Source organism: Mauremys mutica, chromosome 8 (assembly GCF_020497125.1).
Source record: "Mauremys mutica isolate MM-2020 ecotype Southern chromosome 8, ASM2049712v1, whole genome shotgun sequence".
Lineage (NCBI taxonomy): Eukaryota > Metazoa > Chordata > Testudines > Geoemydidae > Mauremys > Mauremys mutica.
This window is the reverse complement of record NC_059079.1, coordinates 72,532,021-72,547,153: the sequence shown is the minus strand read 5'-3', so window position 1 is coordinate 72,547,153 and position 15,133 is coordinate 72,532,021. Positions and strand designations below refer to the sequence as shown.

Below are 15,133 nucleotides of genomic sequence, written 5' to 3'. Positions count from 1 at the left end.
GGAGCCTGCCAGCCCTGCTGTGCGGTGCCACCAACTGGACAGTCACTGGGATCCCTTTTCGACTGGGCGTTCTGGTTGAAAACCAGACACCTGGTCACCATAGCTGCCCTTCCCCCAGAGACATGGCCCCACCCACCAACACAGCCCCACAGGCAGCCCCCTCCCACAGACATGGTGCCACAGGTAGGCCCTCGCAGACGCAGTCCCGCCCGCAAACATGGCCCCATTCACACCATGCCCAGCCCCAGTCTCACTCACACCCAGATCACCCCCTGCCCAGCTTGGCCCAGCTCTCACATCCACGGCACAGAGAGGCAGCCCTGCACAACGAACACAGCCTGCAGCACCCCTGCATGGTTCACTGGTTCTCCCGAGCCTGTCTGGAGCTGGGTGGGGGTGTTTGGAGGTGGCGCAGTGGGCTGGCAGCCTGTTGCTGCAAGGCTCTGGGGGTGCTGGCACTGCCTTACCAGTGTCTGGTTGGCGGAGAGCATGGTGGCATCTGTATTGTCCCCCCGCAGAGGGATCAGGGGCATGGTGCCAAACTTCTGCTTGGTGAGGTCGGAGGAGGAGCGCCGTCTCATGATCACTGGGCGCAGGTCGTCATGCTGCATGAGAGTGCCAACACGTCACTGCTTGGCGTTCCCAGTCCCCACCCTGCCCCAGGCCCGCTGCATGCCTGGCACACCGGCTCTCACCCACCTGAGCCTTCAGAATGCTGGTGGTCCAGTCCCACAGCTCGGCCTGCCCCGCACACGCCAGGTACCTGCAGAGCCACAGGAGACACTGGCTGGATATTGGGGACCTGGCACTTGCTGCTACCTACAGAGGGAGGTGCTCCCCAGGGCAGCTCGCTGTAATGGCATCACCAGCTGCAGGGCCCTGCCTGCCTGGCTCTCAGCTTCCCCAGGGGCTGGCCGAAGATGGGAAGTTCCCCACACAGGGGCCTGGGAGCCCAGCAGGGATCAGCTCACCCCACAGCCTGGGGAGCTCCCTCTAACTAGCGCCAATGCCAGCAGCGCCTCCGTGTAGTGCTGAGAGCTTTCTGCAGTCACAATCCACCAATGTTCTGGCTCCCCCAGCTACACGGCACGGGCATGTGAGGGGAGAGAGCCGGCAGCCCAGCCCTGCCTCCCAGACTCCTTGGCTGTGGGGCAGTTACCATTCTCAGCCTTCATGCTGCACAACCACAAGAGTCACATGCCAGGCCACAGGGACTGAAGAGGAAAGAAAAGGGAAGCGGCTTGGCTGGTGTCATGCAGCTGGCTTGTATCCCTAGCAGTACTGCCAGCTACCAGCCCCGAGCTGGGCCTGGCCGCTGGGCCTGCTGGCTGCTCAGCACTACTCCAGCAGAGCACAGGGGCAGGGACAGCACTCTGGGGGCTGGCAGTGGTGGCAGGGGGTGCACAGCTGTCCCAGGGATACTGTGTAGAGCAGTGTGAGATGCAATGAGCTCATGGGGGCAGTGGGAACATGCCATCAGGACCACACAATCTGGCAGGCTCACTGGATGGGGACTCAGACCGTGAGGAAGGACATAGGGGTGTACAAGCATCTGGCCCAATTGCAGGGGATGGGCTGGGGCCAGCAGAACAAGTCTGGAAAGCTCATGTGGGGAGCAGTGAATTCAGGGGCAGAGGCGTGTGTATGCAGCAGAGGGAGCAGGGGCCAGTGGGGGGGTGGGGGGTGGGGATAGGGAGCAGGCAGTGTCCATGCTGCTGATGCTCTGCAGTCTGTGCCACCAGGATGGGCAGCTAGTGGCTCTGGCAGAACCTGTCTGCTCTCAGGTTCCAGCTCCTGCGTCAGGTTCCTGACCCCTAGTTGCCGGGGTGGGGGAAGGGGAATCCCAATGGCCTGACTGGATCTGGGGATCCCGAGCAGCAGGTCATGGCTACAGGGACCCCAGCATCCTGCGTCCCTGGGGCAAGGGGACCCCACAAGGTACTCACAGCTGCTGCTTGTCCAGGATCAGAGTGAATCCCCACCTAGAGCAGAGGGACACAAGGCACAGTCAGTCCAGGGCAGGTGCTAGAGCCAGAGCTCCGGATGCGGGGGGGTTGAACTGGGGGGGTCACAGTGTCCGAGCTGGGACAGACTGGCAGGTCCCTATCAGGCTGGCTCTGGAGCTGGGGCACTGCAGCTGGGTGATGTGATTAGAGCTCTCCTGGCACAAGGGGGGTCGAATCAGGGCTCCGCCTGGTGAAGGTCACGCCCGAGGCTGTAGGACAAGTCTGGGGTAGGGTTAGGGGTAGTGCCAGGCAAACGGGGCCAGGAAGTGGGGGTGCTGACAGATGCCAGGCACAGCTCTGGGCAGAGGGTGTGGGGAGGTTACCATCAGGGCAGGTGTTATTGCTCGGAAGGGTCCTGCACCCCAAGCCCGACTCTTACTGGGATGGCGGCTTCAGCTTCTTCCGAATCCCCATGTAAACCTTGGCCATGTTGAGGGGCCACTCCCGCTCCGGCCGGGCACTCTGAGAAGAGAGAGCAAGACACTCAACCCTGCCCATGGATACTCCCCATTCCCCAAGCCCTGCCCTGCCCTCCCTGTCTGCACACCTCCCCTCCACTGGCCCCGGCCTGCCCTCCCCTTTCTGCCAGCTCCCCTCCCCTCCCCCAGCCCTGCACTCCGCTCTGCTCTCTGCCACATTAGCCCAGCCCTTCCAGCCTCACTGGCACCCCTCTCTTCCTCTCCCTGAGGCCTCCTAGCCCCTTTCAACGAGCCCCAGGGATGGGACAGGGCCCCCCACTCTGCACATGGGGAAAGGGCCCCAAGACTCGGGTGTGTGAGGAGCACAGAGAGAATCCAGAACCTTCCCCTGGCACAAGCTGGCCGAACGGCCGCCCCTCACAGCCAGGTCTGGCAGCCCCTCCTCCCCGGACCGCACGCCCCATTCCCATGGCTGGAGGCAGGGCAGGGCGTTGGCCTGGCTGCCCGATCTCTGGGAGAGCTTTCCTGATCCCAGGGGCTGTGGCAGGCCCCCTCCTAACCCAGCCCTGTCCACGTGTCTGGGCTGCCCCAGAGTGCCAGGTCTGGGTCCTGCTTTACCCTTTTCTCCTTCAGCAGTAGCAGCTTGTGATCCTGGATGACGAAGTATCGCTCCTGAAACTTGCAGCCCAGGAGTTTGGGGGGCTCCTCCCGACACTTCAGCACCCCACACTTAGGGCTCTCGCGCTTGGCACCTGCACGACATGGGAGAACAAGGGGGTGAGGAATGTCTTGGGCACCCAGAGAGAGGGCCTGGGCAGGGCAGGAGCAGGCTGGGGATTAGGAGCTGAAGGGGTCAGTGTGTGTGTGTGTGTGAGACAATGGTGGGGGGCAAACAGTAGGAGCGGGGCGGGGGTGTCAGACAATAGGAGCAGAGGAGGGATCAAGGTCCCCCTTGCCCTGGCTTTGTCCTCCTGGTTTCCCTGCGGGAGTCGCTGGTTCACAGCCCTGGCTGGCTCCGAGCATCACTAACAGGACAAGTCTCTTTCCACCTTCAGGGTGTGAGGTCTGGCCCAGCCTGGGGTCGTGGCATCACAGCTCACTCAGTGGCCTGCACACTCCCAGCCTGCAGCCTGTGGCACACAACAGGCACTGACTACCCCACCCTGCCCTCCCGCAGGCTGCCTCAGCACAGGCCACAGACTGGGTGGGTCATGGGGACCAGCCAGTGCTGCTGCTCTAGGTCCCATGGCTGGGCTGGGCTAGGGCCAAGGGCCAGAGCCATGGGCAAGGCAGGGCCTGACAGAGGCCATGGGGCAGGGGGATCTGTTGCCGAGCTGGGCTGGGGAGATGGGCAGGGGGAGCTGGGGCTGGGGCCAGACTGGGGCCATGGTCAGGGGAAGCTGAGGCTGGGGGTATGGCTACACTGGCGATTTGCAGCGCTGGAAAGCCTCCACCAGCGCTGCAATTAGTAAGTGGCCACACCTGCAGGGCACTTCCAGCGCTGCAACTCCCTGGCTGCAGCGCTGGCCGTACACCTCACTCGGCATGGGGAATAAGGATTCCAGTGCTGGTGCTGCAGCGCTGGTCATCAAGTGTGGCCACACACCAGCGCTGTGATTAGCCTCCAGGGTATAAGGTGTATCCCAGAATGCTTTTATAAATTACTCTCTTTGTTTTGTTATGCAGCCTCTCTTTGTTTTGTTGTGAACGAGCTCGATCGGAGCTCCGAACAAACAGAGCTCCTGTTTGCTGTGATCATCTGTACCTGGCTGTAAACAATCAAATGAGAGGCAGGCAGGGAGAGTGAATGAAACAGAACGGAGCCGATCGGAGCTCCGTTGAACTGCTAATCTAAAAAAACAAACACTGATCACAGCAAACAGGAGCTATCTGTACCTGGCTGTGAACGATCAAATGAGAGGCAGGCAGGGAGAGTGAATGAAACAGAACTCCGTTGAACTGCTAATCTAAAAAAACAAACACTGATCACAGCAAACAGGAGCTATCTGTACCTGGTTGTGAACGATCAAATGAGAGGCAGGCAGGGAGAGTGAATGAAACAGAATGGAGCCGATCGGAGCTCCGTTGAACTGCTAATCTAAAAAAACAAACACTGATCACAGCAAACAGGAGCTATCTGTACCTGGCTGTGAACGATCAAATGAGAGGCAGGGGAAACAGCGTTGGATGCAGGGTTCGCAAACATTTTGTGATTTTTCCAATCTCTCTCTTCCCCGCTCCCTGTCACAGTACACCACAGGGAGTGAGTGAAACAGCGGGGAGTCCGTGTTGGAGGCAGGCTGTTTGCAATTAAGAGTTAAGACTAAGGGCTCATGAACATTTTGTGATTTTTCCAATCCAGGAAGCTAACACACAGTGTTAGCTCCAAAAATCCACTCTATCTTCCCCGCTCCCTGTCACAGTACACCACCCTCCACCCCCCTCTTTTGAAAAGCACGTTGTTGCACTTGAATGCTGGGATAGCTGCCCATAATGCAGCACTCCCAACAGCGCTGCTAATACTGCAAATGTGGCCACACACCAGCGCTGGTAGCTATGAGTGTGGCCACACACCAGCGCTGCTCCTACACAGCTGGATGACCAGCGCTGCAAACTACCAGCGCTGCAAACCGTAAGTGTAGCCATACCCTGGGGCTGGACAGGAGCCATGGGTAGGGGAGCTGGGGCTGGGGCCATGGGCAGAGGGATCTGGGGCCAGGGCTGGGGCTGGACTGGGGCCATGGGCAGAGGGAGCTGGAAACGGGGCCATGGGCAGCGGGAGCTGGCCTTGCTGCATGTGCTGCTCCTTGCTCCGCAGGAATGGCCCTGGACTCAAGCAGGGCCTTGCAGCCCAGTCAAGGCGGGTGGTGCTTACCTGTGAAGAGACAGCTGCCTTCTCCAATGGGAACCTTCCTCACCAGCAGGTAGGCGGTACTGGGTTCAGGTAGCTTGCACCACTGCAGAGCCTGCTCCAGGACCTTCTCCTTGGGGTGCAGGGGACGCTCTAGGGAGAGGAAAGGAAGCCGTTTGCACCCCGGGCAGCAGAGGAACTGCCGTGGGCCCTGAGGCCAGGGAGGGTCCAGCTCCCTCAGCAGGGCCAGGCCTGCCACAGCCCAGACAGGGCATGGGGCTGTCAGAAGGCATGGGCACCCCCTGCCTCCGCAGCATCTGGGAGAGTGGATCCAAGGTGTGAGCGCTGCATGGACGGAATGGTCCAACCTTCCTCCCCACACAGCCTTATGGGCCCCCTCCCAGCCCCCACCCCCAATGGTGAGCAACTACCCCCGCTCCCATGGAGAAGTGCTGCCCCCATTCAGCCCCCTACTCCAATTACGAGAGGCCACCCCCATCCCTCCCCCTATCTCCACTGCCACTCACCCAGGCCCCACCCCCATGGTGAGGTGCCCCCTCGCTACTCACTTGCCCCCCCATCCTAATAGAGAGACAACACTCCTATCATCCAACCAGCCCCCCCAATGGAGAAGCACCCCTGTCACTCAGCCAGCCCCTGCCCCCCCCGGTGGAGAAACGCTCCCATCACCCAGTCAGCCCCCAGCCTGCCCAGTGGAGAGGCGCCCCCATCACTCACCCAGCTCTCCATTCTCCAGGGCCTCGAAGGTCAGCCAGATGTCCAGGCTCGCTGGCATGTTGCGCATCTCCAGTACCTGATTGGTCAGCTCCTCCGCCGTCATGGCAGGCGACACCTATGGGAAGTGCAGAGATCAGCTCATCCCCAGTCCCCACCCCAGGTAAGGCCTGAACCCTCCCTGGGTGCCACTGAGTCTGCCAGCAGCAGGATGGGAATTAGCCAGAGAGTGGCGCCCTGATCCACCACGCCCTGGGAGATCTCCCCACCCTGCAGGGCAGCTCCGGCCCCCTGGAGGCTCCCGCCCAGCTGATAGCAAGGCTGGAATACAGAGGGTGGGCCATGCAGCTGCTCTGCCCGAGCCATGGCTGCAGCCAAGACATGCTCACTCACCTTCAGGGTGACACAGCAATCTGGCAGCTTCTGCTCCAGGTACACCTCAATGATGAGATCTCCAGCCTGTGAGAGCTGCAGGGAGAGAGGGCAGAGGGTGGGCAAAGCCTGGGCGAAGTGCTGGACTGGGAGACTGGCATGGGTGGGGCTGAGCCAGCAGCTTTCAGTGTCTGCCTGCAGGGAGCTGGGGAAGGGGATGCTTGCATCCAGAGTGGCTGCACGCTGTGACCAGTGCCGAGGGTGAGAAGGGTGGGGGTTACAGAGCAGGTTGGGGGCCCCCACCCACCAGGGAGAGGGGCCAGGAGGACAAAGGCCTGGGGCAGGGTGAGGCGGGGAGGCAGGGCCCTTTCCTGTTCCTGGGGAGGCCTTGTAAGAGATGGTCTCATTGCAGAGCAAACACAGGGCCCATTGTGTGGCTAGGGCAGCCCATGCTGGAAGTGGGATCTATGCAGGGACAGAGGACTTGCAGCCATGGGCCTGTGCTGGGCTGCTCTCTAGTCATCTGCCTCCACCACGGAAGCTCAATCATGTCCATGGGCCCAAGCAGAGGCCAATGGACAAATCAGCAAGAGGATCCAAGACATGGGAGTGCCTGGCGCCAGTACCTGCACATCCCTCCAGGTGGTGATGAGGCTGTTCTCTAGATCCATCTGCAACACCTGGTCCTCGTCAATCTAGCAGGCAAGAGAAGGGATGTGAGGTGTAGGAGGGAGAGGAGACAGTGCTGGGGGAGGTGGGGCAAGTGGGGGGCTTACGTTGAAAATGCGGACGTAGTTATCAATCAGGTCTTCCATCACCTTGACTTCGTGCTCCCCTTTGCCATCTGTCTGGAAAAGGCTGGGAGCAAAGAGCAGTGACAGGTTCTTGGTGCTCATCTGATTGAAGTCAGCACATTTCTGCACGCTGCGAGTCGGGGCAGAGAGGGAGAGAGAGAGAGAGAGAGAGAGAGAGAGAGTTCTCAGCATGTGCCCAGCAGCCTCAGCATGGGACGAGGCTGGGCAATTCAGAACCACCCATCTAGCTGCTGGAGTCAGGCAGAACTTCTTGTTCTAAACCTTTATCTACTTCCATGGGGAAAAAACAGTCACAGGGTTATGAAATTTTCCACTTTTTTCATCAAAATGTAAAATTAAAAACTTTAATTTCAACACTTTGAATGTCAAGTTTTTGGCCTTTTGTTCTTCCCCCTTTTGGCCACTGAATGCACTTGAACGTGCAATGGCCTTGGAGCGGGTTTCCCCCAGTTCTTCCAATTTCCCTCTGTGTTCTTTGTAACATTTCCACCTTTGGAAAAGTCACATAGCAGCAAAGGGCAGAATTGACTGGAATCTGGGTGCTTCGTGACTCCGCCGGTGTCGGGAAAGTTCTGAAAAGTCACAAATAAAAGGAAGATGGAAAGAAGATGAAAGTGTGAAGCCCCAACTATGGGACATTTTCTGGCAAAACGGAACCAGAAGATAACTGGGGAGAAAGGGGGGAAAAAACTCATGAAGATTACAGAATGCTAACCCTGCAAGCTGGTCTGTGCTGACCTCTGAGAAATGCAGACAAGTCATCTTTGGTTGCACGATTGCTTGCCATTTTTTGCTGCCAGAGGGAAGGCCCAGCCCCAGACTAACTGCAAAGTCCTCCCAGCCTGTCCGCACAGCTCAGAAACAGGGGCATGTCCCAGGGCCATTTGTCAAACTCTATTCCTGGATCACCCACCACTAGCACTGGCCACTCCATATCCCCGGGGGACCCAGAGACCCTGAAGCTACGTGGGAAGTGAAGGGGGCAGATAGTGGACACAGCAAGTCTGGACTGAACCATGTCAGCCGGTGACGCTCCCCCGATTTCCTAGAAGACCATGCTGTTCCCTGAGGAAGGGACATATGCACACTGCCCAAGGAGGGACACACTGACCGGTAGAGGTGACCAATCAGAGCAGCCAGTGTCCTGCGGTTGAGGCGGGGCAGGCGGTTGATCAGCTCCTTGTAGCGCTCCAGCCGTTGGGGCTTCAGGGCTATTGCTGGAGGAAGCAGACGGTCACAAACACAACACTGCGCAAAGGCACAACTACCATCACCGGGCATGAGCTGCTGGCCCCAGACCATGCATGGACTGGCAGGGAGCTGTGCCCCAACTTACCCACACTCACACCAATCACCCAGCCCCTCATGGGGCCAGTGCTCCAGGTTAGACTGGGATGATTCCCACCCTCTGTGCATTGGTGCAAATGATGGAGCAGGGGCAGGGGGAGAATGGGGCCAAGAGCACCCCACATCAGCGGAGCCCAGTACTGGGCTGGCCTAGGTCTGTCCCTGCCACGTGGCCCTTGGTGGCAGGAGAAGGGGCGCCAGGGTGAGAGGGAGCCCAAGGCAGAGAACAGCTGCTGCGTGGCGAGGCCGGGGTGGGAGGGTCGGCAGGGAGATGGGTACCCGCAGCCTCCTTCCACTGGGGGTGCAGCTCTGAGGTGAAGACGGGGTCCTCAAGCTCCCGAAAGAATCTCTTCAGCACGTCGGTCACGTCCTCAATGAAGTTGTCGCTGATGCGCAGCTTGACATTGCGGGCATCCCTGCGGAACTGCTCCATCAGCACCTTGATCCGGGATTTAGCCCCGTTCTTTCGGTAAATGCCTTCATGTCGCAGTCCTGTGGGCAGAGCGCGCGAGAGAGAGACCATGTAGTGGGAGCTGCGTGCTAAAGGGGGAGTCCGGATCAGCGCCGCCAATGCAGGGGTGGGGCAGGTAGTGCACTAATGAGGAGTGTGCCCTCCCAGCTCTAGATCTGTGTGTGTGTGTGTGTGTGTGCCACGCGTGGGGGTTGACGGCGGTGTAAGCAGGTAGATCACAATGTGCCCTCCAAGGTCCAGATCAGTGTGTGTCGGGTGGGGGAGGAGGGGAGTAGCTCCGATTATGCCCTCTGAGGCCCAGATCAGTGTGTGTCGGGGGGGGGGGGAGGAGGGGAGTAGCTCAGATCATGCCGTCTGAGGCCCAGATCAGTGTGTGTCGGGGGGGAGTAGCTTGGATCATGCCCTCTGAGGCCCAGATCAGTGTGTGTCGGGGGGGGGGGGGGTTACTGGAGCATGCCCTTGCAGCCTGCTCCCTGTGGCTGCCCCATGCCATCTCAGGAGATGCCTGACGGACAAGTGGGCAGCTCTGCACTCCCCCTGAGGCAGTGCCACCTGCTGCAGAGGAGAACGTGGCACAGGGTGTGACTTTGTTGACATAATCTATAACCATACAGATCACTGTTGCAACCACTGTTATATATTTGCAGCAAATATCGTACAAAGGTTGTCATGTGAGGTGTCTATGGGAAGGTTATGATTTGCTGGTTATGATTATGCTATATGTGTATCATTTTTGTTGTTGGAGTTATGAATATTGGCTCTATACTGTCTGTTTTTAAAACTTATGCTGTGCTTCTGGGTGACACCCAAGACAAGTTGGTGTCAGCTTTGCCTAGCCTGCTTGATGGCCCATTAAGGACCATCAGCTGTACAGCTGACCCATTGAGAGAAGGCAGATACACCTTTCAGAGTAGCAGCCGCATTAGTTTGTATCCACAAAAAGAACAGGCGTACTTGTGGCACCTTAGAGACTAACAAATTTGTGACTCAACAAGGTATGCAGAGTCATGCCTATGGACAGAACTCTAAGGTTTTTTTCTTGCCATGTGCCTGAATGCTTGTCTTTGGAACAAGAGGCCACATGACAAGAGACTATAAAAGGCTGCTGCAGCTCCTCCGTTTTGTCTTCAATCCTGCTTCAGACCTCTGGAGGAACCTTGCTGCAAACTGAAGCTCTGAACAAAGGACTGAATGACCCATCCATGCTGTGGATGTACTCCAGAGACTTGATTTGAGCCTGCAGTTTATTCCATCACTGCTACAAGCCTGAACCAAGAACTTTGCCATTACTGTATGTAATTGATTCCATTTAACCAATTCTAGCTCTCATCTATATGTTTTTCTTTTTATGAATAAACCTTTAGGACAAGGGTTGGCAGACTTTCAGAAGTGGTGTGCCGAGTCTTCAGTTATTCACTCCGATTTAAGGTTTCGCATGCCGGTAATACAGTTTAAGTTTTTAGAAGGTCTCTTTCTATAAGTGTATAATATAAAACTAAACTATTATTGTATGTAAAGTAAATAAGGTTTTTAAAATGTTTAAGAAGCTTCATTTAAAATTACATTAAAATGCAGAGCCCCCCCGACTGGTGGCCAGGACCCGGGCAGTGCGAGTGCCACTGAAAATCAGCTCGCGTGCCGCCTTCGGCACACGTGCCATAGGTTGCCTACCCCTGCTTTAGGAGAACCTTTTTTTCTTTTACTGGGGTATTGGTTTTCATAACCATTTGTCCCTATAACAAGTGGCACTGGTGGTGATACTGGGAAACTGGAGTGTCTAAGGGAATTGCTTGTGTGACTTGTGGGTAGCCAGTGGGGTAAAACCAAAGTCCTCTCTGTCTGGCTGGTTTGTTTTGCCTTAGAGGTGGAAAAACACCAGCCTTGGGCTGTAATTGCCTTGCTCTAAGCAATTTGTCCTGAATTGGCACTCTCAGTTGGGTCCCACCAAGGGCAGCATCATTACACAGGGCTCTTGGCAGCACTGCCAGAACCCAGCAGGAGGCGCCAGGCCAGCCCCAAGCAGAGAGGCTCACCGTATTGGGTGATGAAGGCAATGCAGCTGTCCACGAGGATGGGGATATCACTCCTGCTGAGCTGCTGGTCATGCAGGGCGTTGCCCCGTCCCCCGGCCGAGGCCTGGATGTCCGCATACCACGCTGCGAAGTCCATGCGCGTCACCCCCTGCAGGTAAAAGGTCCTGAGGACAGGGCAGAGAGCAGGCGGTGAAACCCAGCTGGGGACACAGTGCAGGGCCTGACTCCGACAGCACCCCCACCCCAGCTCCGTTCCTGCCCCTAGCACACCCCACTGGTGCAGGCACAGGAGAGCTGGCTGGCTCCTCCCGCCAGACACAGGCCTGTCTACAGACACTGCCCCCGCCCAAGCCCCAGGGGGCAGGGCAGACATTAAGGGGAGATGCGGGGGGGGGGCATAGCTTGAAGCGTGCCCTCCCAGGCCCAGATCAGCTAACCCCAATGGGGCTCAGAGCAATAGGGGGAATTAGACAAAAGGAAAATCTAGGGTGAGCCTCAGATTGCCCCCCGTGGTGAGGGGCCCACTGTGGGGCTGTTCAGCCTACACTGACCCAGCAAACACAACACTATTCCCGCCCCGGGGCAAGGATTAGATCCCCTCCGCCCCCATGCGGGCTCAGGCAGGTTCCTCTCCCCCAGCTGTGCCCAGACTCCGCTCCCTGGGAGTCCACTGACCAGGCTGTCTGTGTGTTTATTTCCCCCCCAGGCTTAGTCTGCTCCAGACCCTGGGCCAGTAACACCTCCTTGCAGGCAGGAGGCGCTGCCCATCTGCCCAGGGCATCCCGCGAGAGGGCAGCTGGGGTTCAGCCTGCGCCATGTCCCGGCAGAGCTCACCTCCCCATCTCCACCAGGATCAGCACCTCCTTCTTCTCAGGAGTCTCAGTGAGGGGGACCACGCCTGCACAGGAGCAAATGGAGACTTCAGACGCAAATCGCACCTAGGGGCCAGGGAGAGACCTCGCGCAGTGCCGGGCTCCCACTGAGCCCCTCAGGGTCAGCTAGAAGGATCCCCGATGCTTTACATACTGTATACATGCAATCACTGACCCAGCACCAGAATGCAGCCCCTCTGGGGTGGGGCATGGCTGGTGGTGAACAGCGCTCAGCCACACAGCACAGGGCTCACTCACCTAGCACCGCAATGCAGCCCCACTGGGGTGGGGCACAGCTGCTGTTTCCCACAGTTGGAACAGGCGAGGGCTGTACTCACTGAGCTCCTGCAGCCTCCGGAGGTTGATGCTATCCTCGGCTGCGCCCTCCTCCCCTGGGCACAGGAACAGGTGGGCTTTCTGCAGGATGAAGAAGCCCTGCAGCCACTGCTCAGGACTGAGCATGGATCTGTAGCGCAACCGGCCCACTCTCTGGAATTCGTAGCCCAGCAGGCAGTGACAGCTAAGCGGTGTGAACCACTGCATGGAATGGAGACTGGTTAGATCCAGGCTGAGTGCAGGGTGAGGGCATCACAGAGGGCTGTGCCCCAGTTTGGGTGGCTGGGGGTGGGGGGCAGGAACAAGGCAAAGGACTATGCCCTGCATTGGGGATGGAACCAGGGCAGAACACTATACCCTGTGTGTGAGTGTGGAGGGAGGCAGTGCCGGGGAGGGCGGGGGGGCTATGCCCATGTGGTGGGTAGGAGGGATGCTGATTGGATCCTGGACCCCCCAGCCAGCAGCATGTCAGTGTGGGGGCAGGTCTGTCATGCCAGGGAGACGAGGCAAGTTAGTGCTGGAGCTCTCAGCAGCAGTTTCCCAGCCTGGCTCATGGCTGGTGCTGCTAGGCACGGTGCCGCACTGGGCCTGTGCCCTGGGTGGCCATGTCACACACCTTGCCAATGGCGCTGGCCCAGGCCTGCAGGGTGTCCGGCCCGTCAGCTCCCAGCTGCTGCACTTTGTCGCCACTTAGGAAAAGCTCCAAGGTGAAGCGGAACCTGTAGATGAAGGCAAAGGCATTGGGGGGCAGGGCTCCCCCAGCAGCCCAGTGCCCTGCCCCCCACAGCCCTTGCACTCTGGTCCAGCAGTGAAAATGACCCTCCCCGAGGCTGGGCCGTACTGAGCTCTGCTGCATGGAGGGCAAGGCCCTGAGGACTGGCCCTGCTCATGGGGCTGGCTAGGCCCAGGGTGCAAGGCCAGCAGGTGGCTGGAGGGCAGCTGGCCCTTCCAAATGGCCCAGCTCTAGCTGCCTCCCCACACACAGGAGCCAGAGTGCGACTCCCCCAGGCAGCAGGAGCAGGGGCCCAGGGTCACTAGGCAGCCTTCACTGGGACATCTGCAGCACCAAGCAGGAGACCCCAGTGGTGAAGGTTTGGGCCCAGTGCGGCGAACTCAGAGGGCCTGGTTGTGGATAGCCTCATGAGCTGGCTGCGGGGACTCAGCAGGCCCAGCCCCTGCACCACAGCCCCTTCAGCGTAAGGGCATAGTGCCCCTTCACTGCTAATCCTCCTGCCTCCCCAGTGCATGTCCCCGGAACTGCTCAGTCAGACCCCAAGGTGGCTGCCTGCCTCTCCCTGCAGGGCAGTGCCATGGCCCACACCCAGTGCCTGGAGGTCTCGCTGCCTCTGATCCACTCACCACATGGGGGTCCTGGTGAGGGCCTGGGCCCTGGGGGATTTCAGGGAGTAACCTGCCTGTGCTCCGGCCAGGATGCCGATTGAGGTGGAAGAAGGTGGGCATGCCCCGGGGTGTGGACGGGGAAGGGGCATGTCCCCTCGGGGCAGGATACCTGTCCGGAGGCCCAGGACTGGCCAGTCCATCTGCTCTGCTCACGCCCAGCGAGACCATGTCAGCCAGCTCAACCTTCCCCACTGACTCAGCACACTTGTCAGTCTCGTAGAAGAGGAGAGACTTCTCCAGGGAGCACCAGACACGGTGCAGTTCTGCAGGGAACGCACTGTCAGCAAGGGCAGGTCCCTGCCACACCGAGCAGCCTCTCCCCATCCTAGCCACCATGGGGTCTGGCCCATACCTACCATCTCTGCTCTTCCTGGTGCTGGAGAGCTTGGAGAGGGCTGGTGCCTTGTAGAGGTAGCCACTGTGCACCGCAGGCTGGGTGATCTCATTATAGACCCCTTCCAAACTCAACTCCTGTGCGCTGGGGCTCCCTGCCAAACACAATAACCTAAGAACGGCCATACTGGGTGTGACATTATTGACATGAACTGTGACCATATAGATCATTGTTGCAACCAGGGTCCAATTCTAATATATCTTTTTGACATGGGTGACCAGAATTGCATGCAATATTCAAGGTGTGGGCATACCATGGGTTTTACTCCTGAGGGCATTCTGCACGAAAACATTAAAAATTCTGCACACAATATTTTAAAATTCTGCAAATGTTATTTGTCAATAAATGTGGAGGCTCCAGCATGGCACTGGGGAGCACAGGCCACTGGCTGCACAGAGGTGGGATATCACTGTGCAGCTCCCCCTCAGGACATGGACTCAGTGGTGAGGCTGCACCCAACCCTGACACAGCGCAAAGACCGGGCCTGCCCCAGACACATTCCAGGGCCCTGCCCCTCGGTGCCAGGTGCGGGCAGGCAGGCTCAGCAAAGCAGGATCCAAGTGTGGAGTGGCTTAGTGTGGGGGGATCCAGGTGTAGATGGAGAGGGCTCTGTGTGGGGCAATCTGGGTGCAGGTGTCTCAGTGGGGATCTGGGTATGGGGGGATCTGGATGCACAGGGGCTTGTTGGGGGGATTCTGGGTGCAACAGTAATGGGACTCTGCAGGGGGGTCTAGGTGAAGGTGGTTAAGGCTCAGCAAGGGGGGTCTGGGTGTGGGGGATTCCAGATGCTGTGTGAGTGTGGCTCAGTGGGGTGGGGATCCATGTGCAGCAGGTTGGGGTTTGGTAAGCTGAGGATTTGGGTGCAGGTGGCTTGTCAGGGTGGTCCAGGTGCAGTGGGAATGGGCTCATCAGAGGGGGTTCTGTGTATGAGACGGTCTAGATGCACAGGTATTGGGCAGAGGGGGGAGCAGTTCCCAGTACAGTAATACCTCCCCCTGCAGCTCAGGAGTGATGGGTGCAGGAAGCATGCGGCACGGGGAGGGGGAGTTTGCAGAGCTTCCTACAGCCAGGGGAGAAATC

At 58.6% G+C, this 15,133-nt stretch overlaps 1 protein-coding gene across 5 annotated transcripts in view; it reads right to left on the bottom strand.

Moving 5' to 3' along the window:
• ARAP3 (ArfGAP with RhoGAP domain, ankyrin repeat and PH domain 3) overlaps positions 1-15,133 on the bottom strand; it is a 59,322-nt gene that overhangs the window by 4,509 nt on the left and 39,680 nt on the right. For all 5 annotated transcript variants that reach the window (XM_045027015.1, XM_045027016.1, XM_045027017.1 and 2 more), the window contains 18 exons: positions 14,016-14,147; positions 13,769-13,922; positions 12,875-12,977; positions 12,261-12,459; positions 11,885-11,948; positions 11,051-11,214; positions 8,825-9,037; positions 8,310-8,415; positions 7,160-7,307; positions 7,010-7,078; positions 6,405-6,479; positions 6,015-6,129; positions 5,301-5,429; positions 3,044-3,177; positions 2,386-2,468; positions 1,947-1,982; positions 700-763; positions 468-605 (listed from right to left, as the gene is read on the bottom strand). In XM_045027015.1, the coding sequence (XP_044882950.1) occupies positions 468-605; positions 700-763; positions 1,947-1,982; positions 2,386-2,468; positions 3,044-3,177; positions 5,301-5,429; positions 6,015-6,129; positions 6,405-6,479; positions 7,010-7,078; positions 7,160-7,307; positions 8,310-8,415; positions 8,825-9,037; positions 11,051-11,214; positions 11,885-11,948; positions 12,261-12,459; positions 12,875-12,977; positions 13,769-13,922; positions 14,016-14,147 (2,126 nt within the window). The remainder of the gene's footprint in view (positions 1-467; positions 606-699; positions 764-1,946; positions 1,983-2,385; positions 2,469-3,043; positions 3,178-5,300; positions 5,430-6,014; positions 6,130-6,404; positions 6,480-7,009; positions 7,079-7,159; positions 7,308-8,309; positions 8,416-8,824; positions 9,038-11,050; positions 11,215-11,884; positions 11,949-12,260; positions 12,460-12,874; positions 12,978-13,768; positions 13,923-14,015; positions 14,148-15,133) is intronic.